At 33.7% G+C, this 15,674-nt stretch overlaps 1 protein-coding gene across 1 annotated transcript in view; it reads left to right on the forward strand.

Moving 5' to 3' along the window:
• Positions 1-15,674, forward strand: part of LOC130895726 (uncharacterized) — a 44,386-nt gene that overhangs the window by 6,241 nt on the left and 22,471 nt on the right. Inside the window, exon 2 of the mRNA XM_057803232.1 lies at positions 8,796-9,151. Coding sequence (XP_057659215.1) covers positions 8,855-9,151 — 297 coding nt within the window. The 5' untranslated portion in view covers positions 8,796-8,854. The remainder of the gene's footprint in view (positions 1-8,795; positions 9,152-15,674) is intronic.

Below are 15,674 nucleotides of genomic sequence, written 5' to 3' on the forward strand. Positions count from 1 at the left end.
TTCGAGGTTCAATCAAGACTAAAATAAACGGAACACGAAATTTAATTATGTTGTCTTAGAAGTTTCTGACTGCAACCTGAATTTGTCACTTCTTCTTCTCATGCCGTCTTCTCATTGAAAGCTGGGGACCGCGTTTTTAAATGCGTCTCTGAAATTTGTCCATTCTCTTATGTTACAGAGCCAGGATTTCTTCTTCGTGCCGATGCCTTTTTTTCCCTATACTCTGCATTAGGTTCTGTAGCAATAGGTATTTATAATTGCGTAAGATGTCTCTTACGTAAGATGTTTTTCTTATCTTAATAAATGTCGACAGGTTTCTTTTGCGACGAATGCGTCTTAGTACTTCGTCGTTGGTGATTGTGACAGGCGTCTATAGAGCCACATCTCAAATGCCTCAAGTTTTTTAATAATTTCAAGGTCCAGGTTTCCACTCCGTACACAGTACTCACTACACATAACATTCCATGTATCTTATTCTGACGTGGAGGTTTAGATTTATGTTTACAAACATTAAGGAATACTTGACAAATGCCTTTTTCGGTTGATTCTCTCTAATAGGATTTGAAGTTCTTCTTCGCTCTCAGCCATTATAGCAGTATCATCGGCGAATCGTAAGTTGTTGCTTAATGTTCCTTCGATGTTTACCCCCTCATGTTTGTTCTTCAGCACTTTCTGAAATACAAACTGAGAATATACCTGAGAACCATAGATTTCAATTTTGCTTGATATTGCTGTTCGTTGAGCTTTTCTATGTTCAATATTTTTGGTTTTGTTACTCGTTGTAGCCTTCTTAGTCTTACTTTTACATTGGCTGCGAGTAGTTCTTGGTCGGTGTCGGCGTCTATACTTGGGTATGTCTTAGCGCTTCTAATGCTATTCCTAAACCACTTGTTGATACAAAAGAAATCAATTTGGTTCCTCATGATCTTGTTTTCATTATTTCGTGGTGATGTTCAAGTGTAGAGACGCCGAAGAGATAGCTTATAGAAAGTATTAGTGATGACCAAGTCTTTTTCCTGGCCTCTCACCTCTGTCATTCCTACCGTCCAGTCCGAAATCACCAGAGACCCGGCCTTTACCAACCTTAGAGTTGAAATCTCTCATAATAATGTTAAGTTCGTGTTTTTTCAATTTCTTGGTCTGCGTAGAATCTCTCTATAGTTTCCTCATCGCTGTCGGCTGTGAGAACATATACCTGTACAAAGTTGGTGTTTTGGTGCGTATTTGAATAAGCATCATTCTCTTATTGTAGGACACGAAATTTGCGACATGTTGTTGCAGTTCCTTTTTGATAATGATGCCCACGCCATGTTTAATATGCGCATCTCCAGAGCGACAGTTATTATTTGTCACCATTACCGCAAATTCGCTTGTTTGGTGTTAAGGTTTGAAGCAATATGCCCTTGCATAGTTACGTGGTCGATTCAGCCAAGGCAGTTTCACAAGAACTTGGAGCAACAGCTTCTAATCCTCCACAAGGCCCAAAGTCTTCCGTATTTGGAGTTCGGCTTCAAAGCATACCCTGAAGATGCTCGACTCAATACAGAAGAGAGAAGTTCGACTTAGAGGCAATCCAGAGTTTATAAAAAACTCAGACAGAATGAGCGCCGAATTGACTCTGTTTTACCGAAAACTACCATGGCAAATTCTCTTCCGAGCTGTCTAACATAATATCGCCTAGAGTAGTTTTTTGCAAGACCAACACCGAGTTAGCCTGCAGAAGATAAGAACTTCAATTTATGAGGAATCATTTCTTTGGAAAAGTGCAAGCCTGTGGCATCAGCTACCAAGGCCCGTCTTTCCCAAACACTACAACCTACAGAAGTTCAAGATCAATATTCACAGGCATCTCCAGAAAACACAGTTAACTCGAGTGCTTGCTTTTTAGATAAAAAAGCAGTATCTCTCAATAAGTTAGTTATTGGATATGCTGATGATCTCGCAGAGGCCGTAACTATGAAATGAACTTAAAAATCAGTAACGTCACTGACAGCGGTAATGATATCAAAGACTGGATTAAGAAAACACATTGGAAGTAGCTGCATGGAAAACCTGATGCGGAATGGAAATACGATGAGTAATTTGTTTGTTTTATCAAGTCTTGCTTCACGATATGACAAACAACTTTTGATTATTACGAGCCAACAAAGGCTATGGTTATTAATAAAAGAATTAATAAATATAGAATACACCGTTAATCCAAAATAACTTTTGTTGTTTTTGTTGTTTAAGCTGTACACAATATTATTGGAGAAATTTAATTACGCTTAGAAGTTTCTGACTGAAACCTGAATTTGTTAGCAAGTTGCGCAAGCAAGTTGAGAGATTATCACTGCAGTTTCAATAGAAGTGAGTCGCTTTGAATATTTTCCTGCGAATAGAAAGAAAAAATTAGAATAGGACTGTCATAAAATATTTGTTTTTCGAAAGGCAATATGACTACGCAAATAAAACAGGAATAAGACATTGTGTACGAAGACTCTGTAGAATCATTTACGACCATTTTGAGCAGCATTTTGACTGACGATGAAGGTTCGGGACGGCCAAATACTGACTTTTCATACAACTCACGTATATTTACCGAATAAGAAGTATTGGAATTACCAAAAGTACAGTTAGGAAGATTGTGAAGTAGAGTTTAATTAGAAACTGCACTAACACTGCATTAAATCAGAGATTGCAGCTAGTACTTTATGCAAAGTTACTAAGAAAATCCTTGTACAAATCGGTTAAGCGCATTACAATATCATGTCAATGCAGGATGTGTCTATTAAGAAAAATAAGTTTCAACTATGGGCCTAGAACTCGTTCTAGGAGTTGCCAGCACTGTAACTATTACGTAGCTGAAGTCTCCTTCCAAGACCGTCTCTATGGACGAAACCATATATATTAATATATATTGAAAAATTCTTAGGCTACTATAGAAACAAACAAAATTTCAATGTCAAAATATTTTATTACTCAACATATTCTCCTCTTAATTGGATACATTTATTACAGCGAACCTGCAACGTCTCTAGACCTTTAAAAAAATGTTTCTTTTTGCTCTGCAAACCAGACCTCCATAGCTTTTATTACCTTCTCGTTGGAAGAAATTTTACGACCATTTAAATTTTTTTTCAGTTGAAGACGGACGGAGCCAAATGTGTGAATAAGAGGGGTGTTCTAGTGATTCAAACCCTAAATCACGAATTTTTGCCATGGCAACATGAGGTTTGTGTGCAGGGGCGTTGTCCTGCAAAATCGAAACACCTTTGGATAGCTTTCCGCGTTTTTTCTCTTTAATTTTTTTCCGTAGAGTGGTCAGTAATGTCAAATAGAATAGTAATCTCCAGTTATTGTTCTACCCTTATTCAAAAAATCAATCATGATTACTCCATGACATTGGGATTGTTGCTTTATTTCTGGATCATAGAAATGTACCCCATAGTAACAATTCGGTTTAAGAAGTCTACATCGTTTTCAAATCGAGCACAGATCGAACGCGATGTTTCTACCTTTGCATGCTTTTGGTCAACATTCGAACATTTTGGGATCTATTTCGCAGCAATTTTCTCATGTCCAAATTGACGAAGTATTTGATAAACGCATTCGTATGAAATATTGAGTGCTTCAGATATCCGTTTTAACCTCATTAGACGGTCTGATAAAATCATGTCATGAACTGCATCGATATTTTCGGGGACTGACACAGAAACTGGCCTTCCCGATCGGTCATCATCTTCAATGGAAAATTTAGCTCTTTTGAAGCTTGCAGTCCAATTTTTCACCGTCGCATACGAAGGACATTGAGATCACCAAGGGTATTAAGCATATCTTCGTGAATCTGCTTACCTCTTAACCCTTTTAAATACAGGTACTTGATGATGGCTCGATACTCGATACTTTTTTGACGTCAAACTTTACACTGACACTTCTAATAAGTTATTGTTCGTTGCTAGGGTAACGCAATATTTTGTTTATGCATGGAACTGGTCTAGGCTAATTAGATATCAACACATTCTCGTAAATTAACACTTATTTAGGCAAAAGATTTTGACTTCAAATTGCCATTACAGCTTCGCAAATAATATATATATCTATATATCAAAAGATAATTTTTTCTTAGTAGAATGTGTCGACAGTATTTCCTTTGCGTAGTATCTCTGAAATATCTGTATTATCACCTCTTTTTCATGTAAAAGGTCTTTTTCAATTTATTATAACTATAGATACCGTTTACAAACATTCGTATCACAAGAACTATTTGGAAAAAAGATTTCGTTCTAAATTAATCATAAAACCACCCACTACATAAAATTCCGCTACGATCAACAGGCTATATATGTGAACAAATGTATAAAAATAAATATTATATATACTCTTTTATACGATTGCAAAGATTCAGATACAACGCCTACTCTGTTGCAAAAAATATTTTCGCTCGTTTTTCGAAGTTATTTTTAAATATTCTCCGAATGAATTTACGAATTTCTCTACAGACACCTCGTTACTGCTCTCTATTTTGTAATAATATCAAGGATAATTTTATTCGTCATTAATCAGTTTGAAAAACTTGTAATATTTTCGAATACCGTGTCATTTGTAACAGTTGATCTCAATCATTTAAATCATGTTTACACTTTCATTAATAGGAATTGTAGTTTGATTACACTAATATTTTAATACTTACATACTTTTTAATAAAGACTAAAATTTTTATACAGTATGAACACGGTATAAATGAAATGTCTTCATTAGTGAACATTTTTTTCGTAAAATCTTATTTTAGAATAATATATTCGGACGAAAAAATGTAATACCCTGTAGGGGCTGATTAGTTCATTAAAAAAATCATTTCATTCTATGTTAAGATTATGAACTTTCTAATCTACTAAAACTAAACAGAACGGCCAGCTTAAATCTGGCAAGAAATATTTTACGGTTTTTAAAATTTTGTCCATTGGGGTCCCTCAGGTGAGCGAGATTAAGGTGAGCAAGGTGAAAATTAAGAGAGTTTTTAAGGTTTTTTACGGAAGCTACCGTTTTAATATGTTATAATATACCTCTAGGAAAATTAAAAAAATAATAATAATAATTGGGGCTGCATCATCACAGCAGCCATTTTTCGAAACTATCCAGTTTACAGCGAAACCTTACCAACAATCCGTGCATACGATATGTACGAGGGGCTACCCAAACTGAAATTATTTTTTAAATGCTATATATTTACAAAACAACCTTATCCCCATTCAAAATACTCCCCATTACAAGTAATACATTTGTCCCAGCGGAACCATGTTATTTTTAATCAAAAACTGGCTAACAATGATGGTTGAGTGTGCAGGTGCGTTGTCATGTGGAAGAACCAGTCACCTGTTTGCTGAACGGAGCTCCAAGATATTCCACTGATTTCAGATAGTTGATCAATTGTCTTTCGACGGTCTGTGCGGACAAGCTATCAAGTTCTTTCAATATTTTCATCGACTCGGGCAGTTGATGGACGTCCAGATCGAGCCTTATCATCAATCAACATGTCGCCATTTTTAAATCAAGAAAACCACTCATACACTTGAGTTTTCCCCATAGCATCATCTTTGTAAGTAGTTTTCAACATTAAAACAGTTTCAGCAGCGTTTTTACGGCGTGGAAAATAAAATTTCACAGCGATACGTTGTTCACTTAAATTTGTCATCATAAAAAAACGAAGCAGCAGTGAAACGGCACTAGCAAAAACGATCACTAGTGACGAACAGAACGTGGCTGGTCAACGGCCCGCGCGGAACTGAACTGGCAACGAGTTGCGCTAGGCAAGCACTAGCGGCAGAAATCAGTATTACAAAAGCTCCATCCATGATAAAGCTATTCCAGTTACTTTTGGGTACCGCCTCGTATATCTATAGTTGTAATTTTCACATTTGTAGAATTAATATAACATTGGAATTATATTAGTAAATGTGAAACATCCATTTGAATATACAATTAAAGAATTCATCTACTACTCTACATGCACTACATGTGCATATAAGGGAAAAGGTTCATTATAAGGCTGAAGCAAAGGGCCACCCATAACTTAGGTCACATGAATTTTAGGACACAAATCAATCGCGGTGCTTCAAAAGACATCTATAAAATAGTAACAGGCGACTAATAATTGATCTATTCATATGATCTTGAAACTAAACAACAATCGACTGTATGGGTTATTAAAGACCAGCCAAATCCAACAAATGTTGTTCGCGAAGACCTCAGAAGTAAATTATCGCTTGTTTTTTCGGAATAACTGAATATGTCGCTCCATAAGAGCGATGTAGTGAATTCTGAAGTGTTTGAAAAAATCTTGGAAACCATCAAGAATCATTTTCACGGAGACAAAACGAGCTCTCACATATCAGTTAAAAAAAACGTTTTCAAAACATCAAATTGATGGATCATCCGCAGTAAATATATTGTGTGTTTACGTTTTTCTACACCTACAGAAATACCTCTTTTTTCGGAATTACTTGACATTTCACCACCGTTCTATTAGAGCAAAGTATAATGGTCAATTCTGAATGGTATACCAGCATTCGTTTGCCAGGAATGCTAAATCACTAGTATCGGAAGCATAAAAAGTTTGTTTGTATGAACTATGTCCTGAGCTGCCATCAAAACTTTATTTTAATAATAAACAGGTTCACAGGTTCCAGGGTCATTAATATATGTTTCACAATGTGGTCAAGTAAAGCTTACAAGGTAACTTCCGCACAAGTACAGGTCACTGTGATAGATTCTTTTTCTGGATAACAATTTTTTTTGCAGCTTGAACTACTTTGTAAGAAGGAAATTTTTCTGGAGCACTCCTGAATCCAGATTATGTCATACTGGTATCGAGGTAACTTCGGGTCCACTAAAACCGCTAGAGCGTCTTCACCTGACATAATTTGTTTCTCAAGTGACTTCTCAAATGCTTTTTTTATCGACTCGTACGGTTCGGAGATGTGCTGGTAATATCATCTTATACTTTTGAAGCTTGCATTTGTCCAGTAGCTCTTAAACTCACTTGATTGGCATAATTTAATACATTTATTGATGTAGACTCTCTCAACTGTTTTGTTTTTAGTCGTTTTGTTCGCTTGATGTATCAAGCCACTCAGCATTATTTTTGAGAAACCTTTTTTCTATCCTGAACGTTTTCATCCAGCGCGATTTAAACTGTGATTTGATTTTATTTAAGCGCTATAAAAGCTCCTTACTTTCACATTTTGTTCGCTTCTTTATTTCATCGTTTAAATAATCAAATTGTTCATCAATTTCATTTTTATTTGAAATTCTGGGAATATTAAAAAGTTCTCTCCCTGAAATAAACATGGTGTTTGATTTCGTTCCTATAATAAAATAATGATAAAATTAGAACATTATTTTTACATTATCTCATTTCATCAGTACATAGACAAAAATTTTTTTAAAGGAAAGTGCAAGAAAACTACACAATTTTGAGAAGCTAAACTAATACCAATTAGAAAAAAATTATTTGAAAACTTGGACTATATTGGAACCAAATTAAAAGCTTACATATATTTTGGAAAATGTTAAAATAATATTGTTTTATTTTGTTTTTTGTTTTAAATAATATTAACTAAATACATAAACTTTTCTGCGGATGTAATTTTATTAAAATGTTGATAGATACCTGAAGTCAAAGGTTCCATGTCAAAATTCAAACAGAAACTATGAAAATATGGCTTTAGAACCACCAAAAAAAATTCAAAATTCAAATCTACAAGAGTACACGTGCACTATCCGTAGAAAACTGACTTTAGTACAGGGATGGATAGAAAATTCATGGAATTAATGATTTACCTGTGTTATAATGAAGGGGATATTGGTTTTTCCAAAAGTTATGAAAAGTAGATTTTATTTGCTAATTATTTTTTCTATTTATTGCCAGATATAGGACCATTCTGCCCCAGTGTGCGTATGTTGTTTTGAAAAAAATAAATCCATAATCATGGTGGTTGAAAATCTGCCTAGTTGCATAGTTTGACTAATAAAATTGGAATTTCGAAAAAAATATTCCAATGTTTATCTTCCAAACAAATTGAAATATCTGAAAGATTTGTGGAATCCACTTTCCAAGAAATAGTTTTCTTACAGCAGCAACATGAAACATCTCCGGGAATTTATGTTGGAAGTAATTGTTCAAACATTATTATCAATTAATATTCCAGTAAATGATATTTTTTTATGATCAATCAATTAATCAATTAATAATGGACTCTGTTGAAAATAAATCCTTCAAAAAGTGATATTTCATGCTTATTTTGTAAATTCTTTTAGAAGTGAAAAAAGTGAACATCCACGAATCAATCGAGGTGCGAAATGTCAAGTTTTTTGACAATTGTACAAAAAATATCATTCTATAATACCCAAGTTTCGAACGTAATCAACATGTTCTTACCGTACTCTAAAGGGTAACGATATCTTTATGTTTTCATACACATAAAATTTAATATGAATTTCTAACTGCTAGACATAATAATTTTTTACACGCATTTTCGAATGACTTGTCATATCCTAAAATTATTATCTTATATTTGGATTTGAAGGAAAGTTATATTTTCGATGTCCGAAAATATGTTTTTAAAAATTTATTAAATTCAAAATTATAATATTTTTACAAAGTTGAATGAACAGAATTTATTTCACAAGCGAATTAACTACAATTCATTGACAAGTGTTTACAGTAATCCTATTTTATATTAAAATAAATGCCGATAAATGTTTTAAGAATAATCTAGATTTTTCTTCATATAACTTGAATGATTTTTTTATAGATCCGATGGCAGGAGAAGCAATTATTACACAAAACTAACCCGCGCTTGTTTAAATAAAAATGTCGGGCGGACCAGGCCCGCCACCAGTACCGGGCAACCATCGGAGCGGCACACCGGTCGGTTGGTCTCCTCTTCACTTTCGTCCTACCTCCCCTTACGCCCCGTCAACGCCACCTCGAATGAGTAGCCCGGCCGCTAATATGTTCGGCACCCGGTTGCCGTACGGGATGCCGTGTCCGAGGCCGAGATGGCCAACAGCATTATCGCCTGTTCCGGTACCGCCACCGCATGCTTTTTCGCCACCTCCACCAGCGCCACCTCCTGGACCTAAGCCATTTAGACGTCCAATGCATCCAGTAAGTTTTTATTTTTCCGCTTAATATGTATGTATATATTTTATTTATAACAAAGAACTTTCAAGGAGCTCATCAAAACAGTATAGTCCGGAATAAACAGTACTAAAACTGAAACATAGGTGTCTCTATGTAAGCGCTGTCATCACTAACTAGTAGACCTGTCAAATAAATCTTAAACAATTAATTAGTGGGACCTAATTATTGAAAATGGTATTAAGTATAGTGGATGTAATTGATCAAGTCTGCGATAAGTGCTTGATTAATTCACACAAAGCTTTAATAAACGTTCTACAAGTAATACTGTAGTTTTGAAGGTTATTGAAAATTTTTGGAAAACGGGTAATTTATTGAGCCAACGAAAAGGACACTTAACAACAACAATAACCATGAACATGTTTTTGAGCGAATCTTAAAAAATCTGAAATCCTTGAATAGCTTTATCATCTTCATGTAAGTCTTTGCACCTTGTGTACCAGGAAAAATTTTGTCGCTTGGTAGTTAAGTAAATCTTAATGAGACAACAAAATATTTTTTAATAGCTTAAGGTATGATAGTCCAAAATAAGTGGTAACCTTAACTTTTAAGAACTATTTGTAAACATCGAATTTTACAAATAATGCATGTGGACCAGTTTCAATGTTATTCGACCCATTTAGCACAAAGTATCTTTTAGTTCCAAGCAAACAAGTAAAATCAAATAATCTGTGAAAAAATATCACTTTCATCGTCGATTTGCACAATTCTTTTCTAGCATGTGGACCAGTTTTGATGTTATTCGACCCATTTACCACAAAGTAACATATAGTTTCAAGCAAACCTCTAAAATCAAATATTTAACGGTATATATTCTCCTACCTCGAAGTAATACTGGAACACCTGCCACATTTACAGTAGAAAGTAGATATAAAGTGGTACTGACATACTAATAAGAACAGGAACCAGTTCACCATTATTCAGATAGAAGAGTCTGTACTGTATATTTTCAGATGCGACAGAACTAGAGGAGTTAGAGCTGGCAACGCTGCATTTTTAAATATTACAAAAAAATGTAACCTATGTTCCAGATGCCACACAAGCTTCACAGGAGAGTAAAGAAACGATTTTCAGTTGAAAAAATTGTAATTTTATTTACAAGTGATCTGGATTCAACCATCCTTGTTTTTATTGTTTGTTTTTCTAGAAGACACAAACTTCTGTAATTGTAAGTTCTCTCAGCGATTTCATAAAATTTTCGACACTGAATAAAGAAAAAGTGAAAAAGGAAAATTTTGAAATTTACTTTATAAAATTTATACATTTAAGTAGCGTCCAAATCAAGTGGACCGTCAATCCAGGTTTTTTCAAAATTTACACTTGCGTCCTTGCGATACGAATCTGGTATTTGACTATGACGCAGCTACCCTTGGGAGCTCCTGAGTGGAACTACAGTTACGTCCATGTTTCTCTGTTTATGAGAAGGGAGTAATAATCGTGCGAGAAACGTTTTTCGTGTTCTTTCCTTAGCAGGGTATTGAATATATATAAATTAAACTTGAGGATCAATGTAAAGTGGTACACCGTAAATTGTTGAGCTGCAGATCTTTGAGTTAGTCAATATTCGGGTATAAATGTTACATCCATCGTCACACAGCACATCAGACAATTGAATTTTTTCGTGAAAATGATGTTACAAAAGATGACTGGCTACACGATTCCAAGTTGTGACAGCTTCGGTTACAAAAGTGCATGGATGTATGTGGCGATTATTTGAAATTTCCCCAAAATACTTGTAATATCTCAAAATACATAGTGTCTGCTATGAATTTTGCTCTGAAGATGTATAATGCTACCGAAATCGTTTAATAGGTTGTTCTCTTATGGAATATTAAACACGAATGGATTATGGGAATTGACGATAAAGCGAAATCCGTTATTTGACAGTAATTATTTCACCATTGCTTATGGGAACCAACCCAACACTTAAGATCTGTTAATCATATAGTTAAGTAATTCAAAGTGTCCCTTATTTATGACTATAGATTCTAACTCAATAAGTTTTACACTGAAAAATCCTAAATTAGTTACAAAATGAATAAATATCGGTCAGTTATCTCGTTATACGGTAATAAAATTTTTTCGTGGTTTTTTCCTTTTGATCGTTTCCATTGGAGTTTCTCGGCGAATTAACCAACAAAAATCAGCAAGCCTTTCTGTTGACCATTTCCCACTATAGCGTTTTTCAATCTGCATTATATCTTGATAAAATCTTGCACCATGTTCAACTTCTACGGATCCGATATTTTTAAGGAAAGAAATCTAAATTCGTGTCCAAAAAATGAATCTTGAGTGAGATATTGCATCCTAAAACGTTATAAGAGGAAAGAAGCTCCTGAATGATTTGTCGGTAGTTCTTAGTTTTTATATTCCCAAGAAAATTATGACAAAATTCCACAAAAGCCAACCAAACTCTTTTTGCGGCTCTGCTCAACTTCGCATCAAAAGCTTCGTCTTTCATTAGCTACGTATCTGCGGATGTACAAAAATTCCTTCCTTCAATTTTGCGTCACTGATTCGAGGAAATTTTGTTTTTAGATATTGAAAACCTGCAACATCTTTATTTATATCTGTCACAAAGTTTTTTTGATGTGAAGTGGTGGCAGAAAAATTTTCTGACTTGGTACCAAAACTTTCTGAGATAAATTTTTAAGCGCAAAGTTAAGATTTTTCTTAGTAGCCAAGATTTTATTTTGTAATGTTTTTTACTTGAGCGACTATCCTACTCACAAAAAACAGCAAAACTTTTTGTATCCTCCTTGTAATCCAATGAGTACAGCGTCGACTTTTAAATCAGCACAGATATCGAAAATATTCAATTTTTTCGAGTAATACCTCTAGGTTTACATAATTTTCCTTCATGTTCGTAGCATGTGCAACGAGCACAGGGTATTTATTACCATTATGAAGTAGAAAAGCTTTTAAGCTTGTTTAAAGCATCAATAAAAAGTCTCCATTCACTAGAATCTTCTGGAAAACTCAGCTCTTGATTAAGCTCTGTAGCATCAATACAATGTACCAAGTCATCTTCTTTGAAAAAGTAACTCGTAAAATCTCCTTACCTCGTATGAAAATATGAAACTCTAGTACTTTTATCCAATATATTTCACTGTTTTAATCTTGATCCAATTAATTGTGCTTTAGATTTTGAAAGTCCCAAGTCTCTAACAAGATCATTTAAATCTCCTTGTTTAAGTAAATGAGATTCTTTAGGTGGACTGGTAGATCCAGACAAAGTGTATGAAGATGAAGATGTACCGGCAGAAAGAAAACTCGATTCAGATTGTATACCAGATATATTTTTATTTTCCACCTTCTCATTAATTGGTGGAACTGGAGGTGAAGTGCCTTCACCACGAGAAATTTGTTTCTTTGTAGATGGGACGTTCGGGTATACAATCTTATTTTTTTTTTGAGAATTCTTGTATTTATGTCATGCAGAAATAACAATCATTTTCATGATTCTGAGGCTCACTCCAAACCATTGGCAAAATATGGATTATAAGGTGTTTTAACAAGATCTGTCATGACATTTCGCTGTGTTTTTAGTACGAATTCCCCACAAATGTAGCAGAAACAGTCTGTAGAATTTTCTCAAGTTCGTGACATTTTATAACGCAAAATTAAATAAAATTTATTTTAATATGATTTTCAAACATCTATTTTATATTTATTGGTTTCGCTAATAACAAATATATGAACTACAAATAAAAAACTCAAAACCAATATAAAGAACATGATCTTTTTGCAAAATTTACTAAAACATTTGATATAAAATGTAAACAATTATGACACAAGTTTTCACTCTTTTGTACGCGCCAAAAATTAAAAAAAACCCTAATTTTTCAAATTAAAAAAAAATCTCATTGAAAAATCTAGGGGTGATTGAAAAATTCGCCTAGCGGGAATAGATTCAGAACATTTGAATCGTCAAATTTTTTTAAAAGAGAATTTCATTTTCATTATTTATCTCTTATTAATGTGACTCTAAACGATCATAAATATACTTATCTACTGATTTTAAAATTATTTATAAATATTTTTGTATACGAAAAGATTTAGTATTTAAGGCAGTTTGTATACTGATACTGGGTTCTTAATAGTTTAATATTCGTCGAGTATGCTAGCCAGATTATAAAAACCAAGAGTAAATCTATTTTCAATTTGGTTAATAAATTGATTTTAACAAAGTTGTGAATTGAGTCAATAAAAATTTACTTTAGATTTTGGGGAAATCCTGAAACTTAATGATAAATATTATCAGGAGGATAAATTTTCACAATAAAAGCTATCTCTATTTTCCACTACAATCTTCTTATTTTTAAAGAGGAAATATACCAAATCAATCTGATGAATATAGCAAATCTGAGACTATCTGAGAGTGAACCACTCTATATAATTTAATATTAGTAGCGGCATATATAATCAGAAAAAATAATTATTCTATGTTTCAGATATCACGTATTATTTCTTGCTTATTTGAAAATTGAGGCATGTAACTTTATTGGATGTTGTTGCTTTTATTTTCGCATTCAAGCCCTACGCTTTAATTATAGATTTATTTTCATAACAGGAAATCTTTCTATCCTTCTAAATATCGAAAATGTTTCTTAAACATACACATGCACAAACACTACATTCCAAATATATCTTCTATGAAGCACCGATTTAGAGTCACTTAAAATAACAGTATTTTGAATGTTGTTTTGAATAAATCAATTTGAAACTTCTTTAACAACAACTGCTTCGAATATACGTGCATACGTTAATTTTAATTGTACTTAATATTAGTAAATATCTTTGTATCTATTTGATTTCTTCGATCACTTACACTAAGATTATTTGTTCAGTTGAATCTTTTCGGATTCTGGGGCTTTGAAAGGTGTTGATCATATTCAGAAAAATTCATTTCAAAACTTGAGAATGTCTCCTTTTTAGTACCTCTTTCCTTCTTAGTTCCGTAGTGTTTTAGAAAATTGAAAAACCGCGGAGGGGGAAGTGTACATTTTTTTTCGAGCATTATTTTCTCTTCTCCATCGATATTTTCAGTTCAAGTCCAGTTCAAGAATGTTACTTCCTAAAAGACTACGTTCTGATCTTTCCATTGATATACATTTCAAGTATATTCTTTAGAGTACGAAAAAAATCCCCGCATCCAATTTGTAAGAATTTTTAAACACCTCGGCCTCGGACTTTTCGAAAGCCCGTTTTCGCGAAAAATATTGATGTTGCTAAAAAAATCATTAGAGCCATTTTTGTACACAATGAACCTGTCTTCATTTTAAGCCCAAAAAGAACCCCCCAAGTGCTATATTTCGGCAGTTATTAGCAAAAAGCAGATTTTTGTAATTTTTTTGGCCAATTTCCGGCTTCATTCTCATGTTATCACTATTAGGATTTGGTGATCCAACTAAGATAGCCCAAGTGATTATTCCCGAAGGAAATAGTCACATTTGCACTCCGAGAATTGTTAAGAAATGGAACATTACTGGGGCCCTCGCTGAAAGCCGTTTCGCGAATAGGAGGAACGTGGTGGCGCCTTCTACAATTGGTCTTTATGTTTCTAAACATCGAGATCAGTGTATTTTTAAAATGGGCCTCGAATTCGAGAAGAAACTGACATATTTTCACATTGTTCAAATTGGGGATTTTCGAGCCCCCGTTTTCGTGAAAAATATTAATGTTGCGAAAAAAGTCATCAGGACTATTTCTGTAAATATTGAACTGATCTTCATTTTAAGCCCAAACAGAACTCCCTAACTGCCAACGGGCTTTTGAAACTTTGGGCCATTTTCCCGGTGCTGGTAAATAATTTGAGGGTTGTAAGTACCCACCAAAACCTGCAAATTAAAAAAAATCAATCCCTTGTACAATCCTGGCAGGGTTGGTATATTTTCGACCTTTATTTACTGTATTATGATTGTAGTATCGATACTAAAATAAAAAATAATTTAATCTTTATAACGTAAATAAGGTATAATCAGGAAAAAAAGAAATATACTTTGATCATTTGCTAATAAAAAACAAAAGTTATTATAAAGGTTAACATGCGCTAATACGAGATTCATCGACTTAGTTTATTTCCTCGGTATCCTCTATCGTTTCAGTATCGTCTTTGGTTCGGACACTTGTCTATGTTATTATAAAAAAATATATTAATAAAATGAGTGCAAATAAAAAGATATATACCATATATACAGGGTGCTCCTATATTTGACCGACAACGCTCTACCACAGAGAGATCTCAATAAATGATTCACTTTGATATTGAAATACGAACCATTACGGGGCCTAGTTGTTGAGATATAGGATTTTTAATTGAAATTAAAAATCTACGATAAATCAAGAACGCCATTAAATTTTTTTTAGCTTATCTAAAATGAACGGTGTTGTTGACATTTTCCTACTAAATAATCTCTGCCGAGGGTTTATTGTCATCCAAAACTTCTGCCATTACGCACAGCTCTTAGTTAAGGGCTAAAGAATTTTG

Source organism: Diorhabda carinulata, chromosome 6 (genome assembly GCF_026250575.1).
Source record: "Diorhabda carinulata isolate Delta chromosome 6, icDioCari1.1, whole genome shotgun sequence".
Classification (NCBI taxonomy): domain Eukaryota; kingdom Metazoa; phylum Arthropoda; class Insecta; order Coleoptera; family Chrysomelidae; genus Diorhabda; species Diorhabda carinulata.